The 18195-nt window shown below is 38.9% G+C and overlaps 1 protein-coding gene across 1 annotated transcript in view; it reads right to left on the reverse strand.

Moving 5' to 3' along the window:
- lamc1 (laminin, gamma 1) overlaps positions 1–18195 on the reverse strand; it is a 205420-nt gene that overhangs the window by 30687 nt on the left and 156538 nt on the right. The window contains 8 exon segments of the mRNA XM_052011503.1: positions 1584–1737; positions 2350–2595; positions 4675–4863; positions 6703–6924; positions 8606–8718; positions 9474–9663; positions 9880–10002; positions 14011–14147. Of these exon segments, the coding sequence (XP_051867463.1) occupies positions 1584–1737; positions 2350–2595; positions 4675–4863; positions 6703–6924; positions 8606–8718; positions 9474–9663; positions 9880–10002; positions 14011–14147 (1374 nt within the window).

An 18195-nucleotide genomic window follows, 5' to 3' on the forward strand; every position in this document is an offset into this window, starting at 1 on the left:
GTATCAGAGGGTACCACAAAGCACCCTCTGATGCAAAGTCCTGGCCAATTTGTCTGTTTGGAATAGCATCCTTTTTATTAGGCCTTTCAAAGAATGGTACGTGTAAATTGTGTGTAAACAAACTGCACTAAACCTAATAAATATATGGGAAAAAAATCACTTTTCCTTCTCAATATTCTTGAATCCACTTTATTATGCTATTCAGACCTTTTGTCAATGAGTCTATCAAATAACTATTTTATAGTCCCTTCATAGAATGCATTAGCAGCATTGCAGTGTTTGGATCAAATGTGGAAATGTCGTAATTACCACAATCATATATTTGTTTTTCAGAATCTACAGTTGTTCCAAGTCAGTGCAGCAAACTGCAGTCAATTTACTGATTGATAACAACAAATCCTGTATCTGATGTTAAATGTCAGTTTCCTTCCAATCTCTGCTGTGCAGCTGTCAGCAAGCCAAAATTTCAAGCACAACAAAACTGGAGTATTTACTCCCATGAGGTAAAAGAATGCAAAAGGAAATTTTACACTCAACCTGGGAGTTATAGATCTTGATGCATGCTGTTCAGTCACACTTTCAATTCTCATTCTGAGGAGAAAAAATGTATACCATTTTCCCCCAACATTATCTGCATTCCTTTGTCCTGCTCGCCCTCTATTCTTTGCAAGTTCAAGCATTCTTTCCTGAACTTTATACAGATTGCCAACTATCACACCTATAATTTGCACAGGCATCATTTCTGTACTGATGCTCATAATTCTGTGAATTACTCTGCTTACAACACTGCTAGCATTCCTGTAGGATATAATAATATTGCACTCTACAGGACTGACATAGAAGGGGACAGGGCAACAATAGGTCAGGAGTAACAAGTAGCAGCGTTCATTAACAGGTCAGGAGATATCAGATGGCAGAGAGCATTCCTGTTCACAGGAATGTAATTCTTTGCTGGAATTCCCTTTGTACGTTGTCCACAAGCAAGACTCAGGTATTTCTTCCCAAGTTTCGTGAAAGGGTCAAATTTCGTGAAGCATCCATTCCTGCTGTAATTTTATCCACAGTGCAGTTGGTAATGTGAAAAAAAATAACCGGGGGTTAGGTATTTTAACAAGAAATCACATGCTTTATTTTATAGAAAGTTTTCTCTCTCATGTGGTCCCTTTCACGTTATCCTTATGACCAAGAGTGACCTGTTCCAGTGAAATGAACTGAATGATGATTTCAGCTTTTTAAAATAATATATACTCATGATTGGATCTTGGGAAATAGGCAGAATTTTACACCCATAGCCATCAAGTGGAAGACCATTTTATTTTAAAAAGGTGCTTGAACACAACATGAAATCTATTCCTTTTACTACCTTCTCTTCACGAATATCATAACACAGGACTTGGTGCTTACTGCTTTCAGCAGCAACATGGGAAACCCTCCATCTGCTACTCAATGCTAGACTTGATTAATAATCCAGCACAACGTGGGATCAGCTATTACTCTCCGGCTAGATTACATGAGCACACAGAAGAAAACTGCTAAGTATTCACCTGAAGAATGGCGGCTGCAAGTTCTTCTACTTGACTTACCTTTGACAGCCCTGGCCACTAAGAAGATTATAGAAGCCTGGTTCACACTGACTACAGTCTCTGCCTGTGACATGAGTTAAGCACTCGCATAGACCAGTGATCTGGTTGCAGTTCCTCTGCTGACCCACAGTGCCATAAGGAGAACAGTTACAAGCTGGAAGAGAAAATAAGTACATCATATTATGAAAGATGCTTTTTGAGATTGCAGTGGGGTGCAAGACAAATGAGCAAACTTAGCAGAAAGCAACAAGATCATTTTTAGTATATTATTCCTTTGTGCAGAATGGAGGCAAGGCACTCACTTCTAATATTCTACTTGCTGGGAGAGATTTGGTCAAATTTCTGCCTGGAAATGCCCTGAAATGGATTCCAACCATCCCCCCCCACCCCCCCCGCCCCAGACACACACTTCAAAGGAAAGGTCAGGAATGTATCAGAATTACTGTGGATTGAAAGATAAGAACTGCTAAACTATATATCAGCTCCGATGGCAGTTGTAAAGAGTGTCAAGGTACCCTTCTCCAACCCTTTCCCACTTCTACTGAAGTGGAATTATAATGATTTTCCTCCAACACACCGGAATTGCACGTATATGATGCTTTTAATGTGGCTCAACATCCAAATGCACCTTATGCCTTTCTCCCTAAAATGGGAAAATTTCAAATTCATTATACTTCACTGAGATTCTAATACAAGCACTTTTAAATAAATTATTTAGGTTATTTTAGAAACATTTAATGAATGCAAAGACAAATGCAAGACTCACCTTTGCATTTTTCTGATGGAATTGGATTTAATGCATTTCCATAAAATCCATCTTTACATTTATCACAGTAGAAGCCATCGGTGTTGTAGATGCACTTCAGACACTCTCCCGTCAGCCGATTACAGTTCCCCACAGCATTTGGATCGATGTTATCGCTACAGTGGCATGGTTTGCATGGCCTCACAGGCCCTTCTTCTCCTAATGGGTCACCATAGTATCCATCGTCACAAAGCTCACACCTTTTACCTGAAAGTAAATGCATTACAATAAAGAGTGAAAATTCAAAGAAATTGCAGATGCTGGAAATCTGTAATAATTACAAAAAAGTGAAGTGCTGAAAATACTTAGTGAGCCATGGAGCATTTTGTGGAAAGAGAAACAGACTTAATGTTTCAGATCAATGACCCTTCATCAGAACTGTAGTTATTCTGAAGTTACTATAAGTATACCATTTACTAAAGGGAACACAAAATATGGATCTTCATATGTTTATGAGCAAAGTTCTCCAACTGAAGGATTGTAGTGACCAAATACTATACCATTTCCCAGTTTCACCTTGCCTGTGGATGGTGCTTGGATTGGCACATAAATGCAACTGAAGACAGCTGCACTCTGCAAAAGCCACGCGGAAGCAAATCCATGATGGTTTAATTTGTATACTGCCATTTCAGGGAATTTCTGTATAGCTCCTAACTCTGATAAATAATCTACCTATGTATCAGATGTATTTATGTACAATTGACTGAAAGATCATCAGTATGTCTCTGGTAATCCCTTAAAAAGAACAAGAAGCAAACAAATTAAGGTGAAGATAACGACCACTAATTACAGTGAATCATCTTCTCAAATGCAGATGTCCCACAAGGATGGGTCCACTCACCATCCAACTCACTAGCCTCCACATTCACAATTTATCCTTCCGACACCTCCAATCACATCTTCCCCCCACTGGCTCCATTCAGCATTCCAGAGGGACCATTGCATTTCCAATACCACCCATTCTCATGGCACTAACACCCTCCACTCAACCACCCCCAAACCCCCTGCCCCCCAGGACATTTTGCACACACCTTATCTTCTCGCTTCTGAACACTGAAGGTCCCGAACATACTTTACAATTCAGTGTGCTGCATATGGGGCTCTCGGGCACTATCATTTTTTTAAACATAATTAGTCATTCCAGGCTTGTATTTTACATATTCAGCATTGATTTTTCTTCCCTTTCCCGGTAATTTTGAACTTTGTTCCACCAAACATAAAATAGACACTAAACACTAAAATAGAGGGATACATGGGAGGAAGGGGTTAGATAGTCTTAGGCGAGGTTTAAAGGTTGGCACAACATTGTGGGCTGAAGGGCCTGTATTGTGCTGTATTGTTCCATGTTCACATTTTGTTATTAGAACATAGAACAATTACAGCACAATTCAGGCCCTTTGGCCCACAAAGCTGTGCCGAACATGTCCCTACCCTAGAAATTACTAGGCTTACCCATAGCCCTCTATTTTATTCAGCTCCATATACCTATCTAACAGTCTTTTGAAAGACCCTATTGTATCAGCTTCCACCACCGTGTCCGGCAGCCCATTCCACACACTCACCACTCTGAGTAAAAAACTTACCCCTGACATCTCCTCTATATCTACTCCTATATTCACTAGCCCTCATCACCCTCTTTCAGCTAAATTACCCCTCATGTAGTTAAATGGCAATAACAGCAAAAGGGAAGTTGATGGGAATGAGAGAATAACTTTTGGGCCACAGAGAGAATGGGTTTGATGGAATTGCACTAACGGGAAATGGTATGGACCTGATGGGCTGAATGGCCTTCTCTGAACATGTAATCCTATTAACTTTACACAAAGTGCAGTCTTCTGATAAGCAACTAACAGCCACGACTATACATAAAACGAGCAGCTTCTGTATATGTAGAGACCATCCTCCATGAAAGACATGCCCTGTGTTTTCTATTAATTCTTTGTTGCTTTGAAAGATGATTGCAAATGAGGTGAGTGCTGGAAAGAAAGTGATAGTACTGTTGTGTGACTTCTGTGAAGCAGTATGTTAATTCATTGAGGTCATTCAGACCTGCAGCATGAGCTACAAGTTGAAGATTCAAATTCATTTTAAGAACATTGCTAAAGAGGAGGCCTTTATTCCAATCCCAAATATCTAGCCGAAGAATTCTATTAGGAGCACTGAAATGCCAGTGTGATACAGATAAACATATTGAAAAAACAAGCAGCAACTTTTTATAATTAATCAACATGATGTACGAGAAAAATTTCATTTTAGCAGAAATAATCAAACTTTTCAGTATCTCACCAGTTGTCCCTTCAGGGCAGTTGGTGCACACTATATTCCCAGTTTTAGGTACCGCAGCGCAGCTTGAACCACTTGGACAAGGACATGGCTTACAATCATTTGTGCTACCAACTGTAGGATCACCATAGTATCCATCTTTACACCGCTCACAATTTGGTCCTGCTGTGTTATCCCTGCAGTAACATTCACCTGTGTGCCAGATTTTAAACAAAAAGAGTGAATTATTCATGCACCAAACATTGGGACTGAAATTTTGCTTTTGTTACAACTGTTAAACAGATGCAAAAGGACTGACCACCCATTTTTTTCCCCCATTTGCTTCCATCAATCTCACTGAAGTATGTAAATATTTCTAGACTAACTTGTCCCCATTTAATTCACAAACAAGGTGAAATAGGTCATCAGGCATAACATCAGAGTTAAAAATGGATTACTAATATCTCAGAAAATTCACATTTTTGTTTACGTGAATTTATTAAAGATTTAATGAATTAAAAGAAAACTTTTTAAAATTAATTCTCAGGATGTAAGCACTTATTGTCCATTCCAAATGTGCCTTAAGGTGACAGTGCTGGGATTAAATTCTTCAGTGATTGCTATCTGGTTGCTGAGAGGACTCTCACAATCTTAAGTAGGGAGTTCCAGGATTTCAACTCTGTGAAAAGATTCTATCAATTATAGCACTGAAATTCACTACAAAATTTGGCTATTTAGACATAATCTAATTTTAGGTTGCTCAAGATAAAAAAAATGTGGAAGTTCCTTGAAACCTCACCTCCCATAAATTTGGTTTAAGATATTTAAGATAATATATTTATTTACTAGTCACACGTACATTGAAACACACAGCGAAATGTGTCTTTTTGCGTTACTGAGAATGTGCCGGGGGGGGGCAGCCTGCAAGCGTCGCCACTCTTCCGGTGCCAACATAGCATACCCGCAGCTCCTAACCTGTACGTCTTTGGAATGTGGGAGGAAACCGGAGCACCCGGAGGAAACCCATGCAGACATGGGGAGAACATACAAACTCCTTACAGACAGTGGTGGAATTGAACTCAGGTCGCTGGTGCTGTAATAGCATTATGCTAACCACTACACTACCGTGCTGCCCCACTACACTACCGTGCCAACAAAGATTGATAAATTCACAATTTGAAGAACACTCTAAAAGGAAGCTGGGGGTATAATTTAATTTTAAAACAGGATAACACAGTTTCTCACAAATACACAGTCAAAATTTGTGCTAACATTTATTGAGCGACGACACCTGAACAAAGGCTGCCCAGATGCAGTGTCAGAAAATGATACAGAGTAAGTTGTTGGCAAAAAAATAATTAACAGCTTTAGCAAAGGTAGGAAGAATAACTAGTGAGAAAGGCATTAAAGTCAGAAAGTGATCGACAGAGCATCACAAAGTGTCAGAATAAATTCGTAAATTTATTCTGACACATGGAATAACCACTGAAAAATTGAATCATTCATTGAAAAGACAAGGTGAAACTTTCAAATAAATTGAACTGATTTTTTGAGATCATAATCACAATATTTTAGGGGCACATACTGCAATTTTACATTATTAACATCCATAAAAGCAGTCAAAAACTGCCAATCAAAATATCATGTTCCTCAGATAAAGGGACCAACTTCCCCAATAACTTGTAACATTCATCAAGACTTGGCCTGAGGCAATATGCACATAACCAATGGTGCTATTAAGGGATAAGTAGAAAGATTGATGAACATCATCTCCCCTGATGTAGCCCCGACAGCAAAACAAAGGTACAGATTTTCAAAAAATCTAAATGGGACAAAAAAAATAAGCCCATTAATTTTATTCATGTGCACTATAAATTGAAGAACAAAACTATCAGATGCAAACAGGCTCCCCCCTGATCTAAGAATGAGATATCACATTGGGAGAAATGGGAATGGAGAAAGGTATAAAAAGGTTGGATGATGTGAGCACCTTTGCATAAAACATTACCTACTATCACAAGATTTTTCCAAGCACAAGCTCTGGTCACTCACCGTTTTCAGGATCACAGGTATCACTATGTGCATTACAGCTGCAAGGCACACAGGGACTGAATGATCCACGACTGGGATCGTCCCTCCTGTAGCCAAAAGCACACTGTTCACAAAACTGCCCCTGATATGCAGTTGGGCAGGTGCATTGCTCCACCCAGTCAGCAGGGCTTCCAGAGCCAGGACTAGCACTAATCAGAGTTACATCATCTAAATAGCCATAGCCTGCAGGGGAACAGACAAACGTTAGTCACAAACAAATTAAACAAAGTGAAGTTAAGTGCCATGCAAATATGTGATAACCAATAGCAAAAGGTAATCATCTTCCAAAACAATAAAAATGTTTACAGAACAGTTTATTATTTTTATTTGAACTAAATTATAATGATCTACCTAGACTGCTCTGTAGGATTCCCTCCCCAAACTTCACTGCCTCTCTTTTCACCAATGAAGACCTTATCAGATCAGTGTTATTTCAATTAAATTTTGGTCATGCATCATAATCTTTTCCTTCCTGGCTCAGTATTCAAATTTCCACAACTATTTTTGAAATATCAAGTAATGTTTATTTAGATTAAAATAAAAATACAAATTGCTTTGGTGTCAAAAAGAAATGTTTAGATGTTCCATTGAAATGTGATCAATTGTTTCCTGAAATGGTCAAGCAAGCCACTCAGTTGAATCAAACTACCACATCAAAGCAATAGAACCAGACAAACCCTCTCAGGTCTATGGTCAGACCCAAGCACTGGAGAATGTCATGGAGAAATTAAGGGCACTAAAAGCAGCCAAATTCACCAGACCAGAGAGCTTGCATCACAATGTTTTAAAACCCAGGAACTGCAGCAACAGTGGATGCTTTAAAGATGATTGTCCAAAGTTACCTTGATTCCCAGCAGACTGAAGACTGCAAATGTAACTATTCAAGGAAGGAAAGAGGGGGACATTTAAAGGTTAAGCAAGTGGGATAAATATGGAATTATTAACTAATAAAGAGAATAGAAAATAATAACTTTTAAAATTCTTGGAGAAACTAGTGAACTTGGGTGTGCAGAGGAATCTTGGTGTCACAGTTCAAAAACACAGAAAATAAGCACATAGATACAGCAGGCAATTAGGATGGCAAATGGTATACTGTCTTTTATTGCAAAGGCTTTGGAGTATAAAAGGGTGTAAAGGTGCAATTATGCAGAGTTTTATTTTGAGACCACAACTGAAAGACTGGGTGTGATTTAAGCCTCCACACTGAAGAAATTGTGCAATTGCCTTGGAGCAGGTGCAGCACATTCACTAAACTTACTTCCAAAATAAGGATTAAGAGACCAAGTAAGATTGCTGTATACCCAGCAGTTAAGAAGAACAAGGGATGATCTTTCTCAAGACAGGATTCCAAAAGAGATTAATACTGCATATATTGTGCAGCTGCTTCCTCACGCTGGAGGATATGGAAGTAGGAGAAGTAGGTTCAGGATTAGAGGTTGACTATTTAGGACAGAGATGAGCAGAAATCATCTTTACACAGTGTTCTCTACTTATAGGATTGTGATAGTGTAATGTTTTGAAACTGATAGAGACTGAGACCAATACTAATTCAATCAAGGGAAATGAGAAGTGGATAGAAAAGTGGATAGAAAAGTGGATAGAAAAGTGGATAGAAAAGTGGATAGAAAAGTGGATAGAAAAGTGGATAGAAAAGTGGATAGAAAAGTGGATAGAAAAGTGGATAGAAAAGTGGATAGAAAAGTGGATAGAAAAGTGGATAGAAAAGTGGACGATGTACAGGATCACCCGTGACCTCATTGAAAGGCAGAAAGGACTAAAGGACCACATGGTCTATTTCTGTTTCCATTTCTTGAGTCTTTTCTGTGTATCGTCAACTGCCACACTTACTTCTAGGAGTACTTACTATTCTCACTGTATGTACCACGAATCTTAATAGCTGTCAGATTGTGAAGGAGCCTTTGAAATTCAAAAGAGGAAAGCTGTGGCCTCCAGGGATAACTTGTCACTTCATGAAGTCTGCAAACAGAAAGAAAATGCATTACAAGCATTTACAGTGTTTTCAGGTTGCAAACATAAACACTCATGACTTCAGTCTGGGTTTAAAAAGTACAGTATTTATGTTGAGTATTTTAAGCTGTTTTGAATTGGAATATGTAAAGGAAAGCAGATTCATGCAGGTAGTGAGTGCAATGTTTGTTCCTAATTAAACAGATATTGCTTTGAACACAAGGGACTGGGTGGTCTAGAGCAAAACATCAAGTTTTCACTTTCAAGACCCACTTTCAATTTAGCAGCAGCAGATGGGATAAGCCTTAAATTGTAACAGGGCATCAATTTCTTCTTTTGGATCAATAAATAAACATACACCAACAAAGATATAAAATGAGCTACAGTGCAACTGTAGCTCAAACAACTCTTCCCCTGATTTCCCTGGGGTTAGGGCAGGGCCGATGAAGAATGCAGGTAAGTAAATACTTGGTCTCTGTGCAGCATTTTCCCTCATTAACATATACATTGTTACTTTGGTGTGTGGCCAACAAAAATGATAAACATTCCAATGCTATGACAAGGGAGTGTTAGGTCTCCAACAAAATGTGCAAGACTCCACTTGTCATTAATATGCTTCCAGAGTGTTATGAATAAATTTGGGCTGCTTAAAACTTAAGTTCAGAACAGCTTCTATGCAATTCACCCTGATTAGACAATGACCTTTGGCTCTGATTTTAATGACTCAGACTGACAATAACATTATGTTCTGGATCCTATTTCACCTGAATACATAGTTCTGACGACTTTCTGTGGGATACTGGTTTCCCTGGGCGATTAACGGAACTGTCACTCTCAGGCCTGCTCCTTCCAGTATGATATCCTCGGCAGATAAACGGGTGTCTCTCTTGTCCATGTAGAAAGTGAAAGAGAGATTCTGACCGTAACTCATCAGCTGATTACCCAAAATATTTGCTGGGGAAAAATATAGGAAAGCAATTACTTGGTCTGCAAGTGTCTAAGGATGTATTAATTTCTTAAAAAATTATTAGTCTTTGCCTTCAGATCCCCAACTTTTAATGCTGATTTCATTAAAATTGCTCTGGATTATAAAATAACAATTATCAAATCAACTGCACTCATTTTCTCTGGAAAAAGATAACATTTTGTGAATTTATTGAATTTACATACCAGGAGCAATGTAGTAAACAGGGAAATAATCATTAGAGATCACAGAGATCTCATGATTCACTGGAGACCATTGTAGCTGAACCGCAGCACCATCTCGATGTTCAGCCCGCCATCCATCATCACCTACAAACAGACAAGTAAACAAACTCTTTACATTATACTACAAGCATGGCAATGTTTTGGCCTCTGGCCTATCATTACAGCTTTTAGAAAAAAACTGCAACTACAATGCCAGCAGCAACAGTTTTCATTTATGTACAACTTCTAACATTGCTAAACACCCAGAAATGCTTTACTAGAATATTAGTGAGCAAAACAAAAATGACATCGAGCCACATTTGGTGATATTAGGGCAGATGACCAAATACGTGATCACAGAGGTAGACACCAGGGGTAAATCTTAGAGAGGCAGAGTTTAAGAAGAGGATTCCAAAGTTTAGGATCTTGAAAACTGAAGGCACAACCACTAAAGGTGGTGGGATTAAATTCAAGGATAAACAAGATAGCAGAAATAAAGGAACAAAAGTTTTAAGGGCTGCAGGAGATTATGCAGCTAAGTATTTGAAAACAAATGAGAATTTGAAAATTTGAGATGTTGCTTTACTGGAGTCAGTACAGATTACCAAGAGTATTGCTAATTGGAACTTCATGAGAGGCAGGATGCAGCATATTTTTGAATGGTTTCCAAGTACATGGAAGCAAGAACACAGGAAGCCCTAGTAAAGTTATGTCTGGAGATAATAATGACATGAGGATTTTAGCACCAACTGAATTGAGACAGGTAATACCACAGAGATAGAAATAGGTGGTCTAGTGATGGCTCGAATATGTGGTCCACAAGTTTCTTGCAGGATCAAATATGATACCAAGATTACATACATGCAGGATCAGTTTGAAACACTTGGAAAGGGAACAGAGTTTGTTACAGGCGCCTTAAACAAAGGCTAGAGGCTTCCCAATATTGGATTGGAGAAAACTGCTGCTCATCTGTTACTGTATGTCAACCAGGCTGGCTGTCAGTCAAGGGTTAAGATAAACAACTTGGTATCATCTGCTTACTTGTAGAAATACGACAGCATGCTTACAGTGTGTTGCTGAAGGAAATAAGTGCGAGAAATAGTTGAGGCCCAAGGACAGAAGCTTTAGGGACACCAATGGTAACAACGAAAGGGAAGAGAATCCATTATTGTTGATTCTCTGGTTACAACTGGGCAGGGAAGATTAGAACCAGGAGAGTGCAGTCCCACTTTGTGAACAATGGTAAAAGATTAGTGGGGGAGAATGCTGTGCTCAACCACGTCAAAAGCTGCAGATAGGTTGAGAAGGTGCAGATTACCTCTATTGCAGTTACAATACGACAAGCAATAGAACTCTCAAAGCTCTACACTGCTGCCACATCTGATCATGAATGGTAGTGGACAATTAAACAGCCATTAGCAAATGGTAACTCCAAGATCATCTTCAACCATGTTCAGAAGTGCTGGGTGGATGATTGATTTCAGTTACCAAGTATCAGAGAAGCAAGTCTTAAGCAACTCAATTTACTCCATACAATCGTAAGAAACAGTTGAGAGCACAGCAAAGACTATGGGAGCAGACAACATCCCAACTATAGCACTGAAGGCGTGCTCCAGAACAACCTGTACTTCAAGCCATCCAATAATGTGAAAATTGTGCAGTACTAACCAAAACAATAAGACAAATTCAAACTGGCTAACCAGTCGGTCTAACCTCAATTGCGTGAAAAGTGATGGGAGGCGCTGTTCACAATGCTCTCAAGTAATGTGGCGTCATCAATAACTATTGTAGGTTTCATCAGGATCACTCAGCTCTAGATCTCATTAAAACCATTGTCCAAACCTGGACAAAATAGCTAAATTCCAGAGGCAAATGAGAGTGACCACCCTTGATGTCAAAGTAGAGTTTGACCAAATATGGTATCAAGGAGCTCTGGTAAAACTGAAGTCATTGTCTATTAAAGGGGCAAACACTCCAGCAATTGCGTTCATACCTTGCACAAGGTGGTTTCTGGAGGTCAACTACGCTAGCCGCAGGGCAACTCTGCAGGAGAGCCTCAGGGCAGTCTCATTAGCTTCATCAATGATCTTCTGCTGAGGTCAGAAAGGGGAATATTTGCTGATGATTGTGCAATACTCAATACTATTCACAACTCTTCAGCGTAACAGCAGCCCGTGTCTGCATGCAGCAAGATCTAGACAATACTTGGCTGTGGGCTGCTAAGTGACAAGCCTTATTTGCATCACAAAAGTGCCAGGTTAACAACCATTGTCAACAAAAGGGAATCTGATAACTAATCCTTGACATTCAATGGTATTACCATTGGCGAGTCGCACAATCAACATTCTGGGCTCACTAGTGACCAGGAATCCAACTGGACCAACACATAAATACTGTGCCTAAAAAAGGACTGTTGTGAGTGACTCATTTTTTGACACCCCATAAACATTCCACCATCTATAATACACAAATCAGGAGGATTATCGAATGCTCTCTGCTTGTCTGGATAAGTGCAACTCCAAGAACACTCAGGAGAGCTCAATCCTCTTGGTCACCCCTTCAAAAAAAATTCAGTCTTCACCAGAAGAACTGAGGTAGTTCAGAAGATAACTCACTAACACCTAATCAGGGACCATTAAATACGGGTGATAAATTCTGTCCTCTCACTGATCCCCAAAAGATGAGTAAATAGAAAGAAAAATAGGACAAAATGCATGCCATTATTGGCGATCTGATTGAATGAATACAAACAACGAGCTCCGGGTAAGATGGGAAAGAACCTTGAGAGGCTGGAATAGATTCAAGTACTTTTGAGAAGAAAGCCAAGGTTAGAGACGGTGTTGTAGGTCCAAAGTTGGATGGCTGTTTGAGTGGAAGTGACATCAGACTTGAAAGAGCGGGAACAGCACCAGGAGTGAGAAATCAGTTACGAACTGTAGCTAACACGGGGACTAAAAAAGGAAGCTGAGCAGTCAGCAGATTAGTTGGAGTGGTTCAAGGGAGCTGGAGGTGGAAATAGGAGAAACCTGAAAAAGCTGCGAATTCTGTGCTAGAGCTAAGAAGAACATTGGAAGTCCAGGCCAGTGGGTGAGAGGCAGGAAGGAGCAAATACAGTTAATCAGATGACAAAGTCATTCATGAATTCCTAACATTTTCTATTGGATAGCAAAGACAGAAAAGGATGGATTGAGTAAATGTGTTGTAGTAGGGAACAGAAATAATGTTGAATATAGAAATGTGAGCAACTCTTGGATTAGCAAGCAGGATCTGATTGTGTTTTATGTGATTCATCCAGATTTAATCTCAAATGGCTAAAACTGGTCATCGGTTACACCTGTTCAAGTCTGCATCTGAGAGTTCTATCTCAGGGAATAGCCAGTGTTAGAATAATGATTTTAAAGGGTATGACAAAAGATTGATGAGGTAGACATGTAGTTACAGACAAATCATGGTGAATGGAGAGGCAAGGGTTAGTTAACTGAGGTTCTGGAAGTGCAGAAGGGAACTGGAATTGTTTAGAAAAGATCAGATATAGGAGGAGGTGTGACTGGTTTATGGAGGAGGGATATTGTGGAGACAGATACAAGGAAATGATCAAAGATGGCTCTGTGTTTGAAACAATAAGAGCAGCAAGGCCATATGAGATGCTGCAATGTTGGAACTCTGCTTATTGTCAATACATATATACTTGGCAGTTCACCAAGAAATTAGTGAACAGACTTTAAAAAAAAATCAGTATGATGTACAATATCTACTTGAGAATACATCCATTTACAGTTGGTTTGTCAGATATTTGGCAAAAAGAGTGGCACGGTAGCACAGTGGTTAGTGTGACGCTATTGCAGCGCCAGCGATCGGGGTTCAATTTCCCATCGGCGTCTGTAAGGAGTTTGTACGTTCTCCCTGTGTCTGTGTGGGTTTCCTCCGGGTGCTCCAGTTTCCTTCCACATTCCAAAGACGTACGGGTAGGTTAACATGGGTTTAAATGGGCAGCGCAGACTCGTTGGGCCGGAAGGGCCTGTTACCGCGCTGTATAAATAAAGTTTTAAATAAAGTTCACAGAGAATGCAATCATTTTTCATCAATAGCATATGTTAAAAATCTCAGTAACACCTGTATCAAAGCTCGATGTGATCCGCTCTATTCTGTAGCCCTCTGCTTTGCTACAAACAGATGAATGGCCAAAGCAGAAGCAGGCAGTGCAACCTTGGGCATTCTGGGGGTCCAGGTTGAAAAATCCTGGCTTGCATCTACAGAAAAAGAGAGAAGATTCTTGTGAACATACTTATTGATAACTAAATTGTTGATTATATGAACCAATAATGAATGACTGCATTCTAATTTATAAAATGCAAACCCAAATCATCTTTATATTCAAACTGACAAGTTTGTGTTTTGTGATTTTTACCTTCAATCAAACCAAGCCTTAATGAATAACTTATTTAAATTCATGCTATGAATTTTTCCTTGATAAAACAACAGCATTATGGTGATTAAAATTAACATCTGGCTACTCTTATGATGGACTACAAATATAAAGATGGCAGAGGACTGTTATTGATGTAGTTACTTTGAATTACAAACCAGCTCTCATGTGCCCGAGAACTAAAAGTGGACCTTTCAACTGAAGTTGCTCAATTTAGTGATAAATTAATCCAAAACTCAAAGGAACATTGAATTTGTGGGAGGGTGTTCAATGAAGAATAACTTAGGTAAACTGATGACATCAAATATACAGAGCTGAACGTGTTTTCCTTAGAGGAAAGATAACGCAGCTAGACAAGTTCCAGATCTTTAAAATGTTGAGAGACATGGGTACAGATGCATACAAGCTATTTGGCTTGGACTGTGGCCACAAAATGAGAGGAAATAGATTTAAAATTAATCGGCCTCAAATGAGATTAAATGACTATTTCTCAATCATGGATATAGTGAGTGGACTGTGTTCCAGTTAGGCACTGCTGGTGAAAAGAAAAAATATTTGTGTCTATAAACAACCTCAGGACATGATCAAGTAATTCCTTTGTACGAAGGTTAGGTTAAAACAACTATTTGAAAACAATTTAAAGAATACAAAGCACTTGTTGGCGATTTAAATGTAAACACCACAATAATGAAGTAAATGTGGGAGCCAAATTATAAGCAGCATGTTAGCCTATTTTGGTAATGTTCGTTGAAGGTTAAAGATTGGACAACAAAAGTGACTTGAAATAGTACCACAACATCTTTTAATTTTCTGATGCTAACACAACTTGCTTTTCATCAGTTCATTTCTCCTCTTATTTATTTAAAAACAATTTGGATCTTGCAACTCTTTCCTATGTTATTGACTCTGCATTGTATTAGAATCTGAACTCTTGAATTTTTCAAACAAAAACTCTAGGGGAAAAATAGCCACCCCAGAATGACTTACAAGGCTGGAGTTGTTTGTTAAGTGATCCCTAAAACAATTCTTTTGGATTACAGGTTGCTTTCAAACAATTTTATTTACTCAATTATAAAAAGCAGTGCAATATCACAAGCCAACAACAAATTTTGGTGCTAAGGATTTTGGCTGATATACTCGCAAATCTGGTAGAATCCAAATTCCTTCAGGCACCAAGATTTAGAGCAATAAAATAAAAACACCTTCTTCCAGATGTTAACAGATGCAAAATCTTTGTGTGACCAAGCAAAAAAAAATACAAATGGAAGCATTTGAGAAGACAGTCCTTAAAAAGATCAGTTATACAAATGATTAAAACATTTCTGATGCCAGATGAATCTCTTCTTCACACAGAAGTACTTTGAAAGATGACGTCTTTTCTCCGAAAGTGAGTGATCTCAACCTCACTGTTCCCTTCTAGTGCTGCAGAAATGAAAGGAAGCTTATTTGAGTTAGAATCATATTATCATGATAGCACAGGAGGTGGTTATTTAGCCCATTGACCTTTTATAAGAATAAATGAGTTAGTCTCCCCATTTTGGGCCTTTTGGTGGAAGCGCCGAGAACAATGAAGTTTTTCTATATTTTGTCCAGATGCTGTGACTTTGAACACCATCAATTTTCAAATTCTATCTCAAGCATTTATGCCTTTAGATGAACAAATCCAACTTCTCCAATCTATCTATGTAAATCCATAACCTCTGGAGCTATAACAGTGATTCATTTCAGTAATCCAATCCCTTTACATCTAATCCTGAATCATACGCAACTTTACAGTTACAGCGAAATCGGTGTTTTATTGAAGTTCAATAAAACATGCTTGCTTTGGTACTCTGTGCCTCTAGTTATAAAGCTTAGGATATCATATGCCATACTAACACTTAGTCCAACCTGCCTGGAACATTCAAGTATTAGTGTGAACTTACTCATCCCACACTGCCCCTCAACTGTTCCTGCTCCTGTATTCCTGTAGTTTCGCTCCTGTGTATTGTATTGCCTGTTGTCTTCCTTACAAAATCTATCACTTTGCGTTTGGTATTAAATTACTTCATTCATGAGTATATCCAATCTTTATCAAGCATCTTCTGAAAGCTCGTGTACACAACATAAACTTCATTGCCCTCAAACATCTATTATTTTCAAAAGAACACAATCAATTTACTTACACACAATTTACCTTTCACCTATCTGGCTTGCTTTTCTTTAATATCACTTATCCTAGTAACATCAAATTTTCTCTCAGATTATATTTTCCAGCTGAGGTTAAATGTTAGCCCATAGCCTCACATTCTTTTTCAACAAATTGGAAATTTCCAATTCTCCAGTCCTTTGGTAACACCTATTTAAGATGGATTGGAAAGTTGTGGCTAGCACCTCTGTGACTTAAACCCTCACCTTCCTAAGTAATGATTAAACTTATGTAAAAAGGAACACTAGTACCGATAATAATGGCATAAATTATGGGGAATAATGAAGTGAATCAATCATTAATAAATATTTTGGATCCACCTTCACTGTGGAAGATACAATAAATTCAGAAATGTAGAAGAAAACCAAATAACCATAATAATCACTAATAAACAGAAAGTTAAGAGAAATAAGAGTTGATGGATCTCTGGACCTGATAGCCTGCATCCCAGGGTTCTCAAGGAGGTAGCTGCAGAGTAGTGGACCTGTTGGTGATGATCTATGAAAATATTTAGATTCTGGATAAGTTTCAACAGATTGTAAAGAAGAAAATATGGCAATTCAAGAAAGGAGAGCTGCTGTCCAGTTGGCACAGTATCAGTTGTCAGCAAGATGTTTTAATCCATTACAAATAACCTGGTAGCAAGGCATTAACCTTAATACAATTAGCCAGAGGCACCATGGTTTCGTGGAAGTTAAAGTTGTTTGACAAATCCAAGAGAAACCTTTAAAGATGTAACTAACTAGATGAGAAACTGTGAAATGTACTACATTTTAAATTTCAAAAGATATTTAATAAGGTACCACACATAGTAAGAGCTCATGAGTCTGGGAATACATATAATGGCATGGATGGATACCCTGTTAAAGGATAGAAGCAGAAAGTAGGAATACGTGTGTCTGTCAGGTCAGCAACCTGTTACTTTTAAAATGCCACAGGATTCGACAGCTCTGGGCCATCAGTATTATTGATAGAAGAGAACAGTGTAATTTGTCATTCCCCCCCCCCCCAAGACCTTTGTCTTCTCATATTCCTGTGGCTCCATTCCCTCGCCTGGATGACCTGCCCATCTCCTCTGCTCCCCTCCCCCATCCTTTATTCCATGGTCCAGTGCCCTCTCCTACTGGATTCCTTCTTCTTCAGCCCTTTGCCTCTTCTACCTCTCAGCTTATTACATCTTCTCCCCCTCCTCCACCCACCTACCTTCCCTCTCTCACCTAGACTCGCCTATCACCTGAAGTGACCCATCACCAGTCTGCGTGTGCTCCTCCCCCCTCCTCATTCTGGCTTCTGCCCTCTTCCTTTCCAGTCCTGATGAAGGGTCTCGGCCCAAAACTTCGACTGTTTATTTCCCTCCATAGATGATGCCTGACCTGCTGAGTTCCTCCAGCACTTTTTGTGTATTGCTCTAGATTCCAGAATATGCAGAATTTCGTGTGTCATAGTGTAATACAAGCAAGTTTTCTGATAATATGAAGCTAAACTGGAAAGTGAGCTGTGATTAGGTTGCAAGGAGTCTACAAGGAGGCGTACACAAGTTAATTGAGTAAGCAAATAGCAGGTGGACTATAACTTGGGAAAATGCAGTTGTTTATTCTGAAAGGGCAAATAGGAAAGTTTTTTTTTTAAAATGCAGTGAACTAGTAAAATTTGGTGTACAGAAGGACCTTGAAGAGCTAATTCA

This window comes from Pristis pectinata, chromosome 3 (genome assembly GCF_009764475.1).
Source record: "Pristis pectinata isolate sPriPec2 chromosome 3, sPriPec2.1.pri, whole genome shotgun sequence".
Classification (NCBI taxonomy): Eukaryota; Metazoa; Chordata; class Chondrichthyes; order Rhinopristiformes; family Pristidae; genus Pristis; species Pristis pectinata.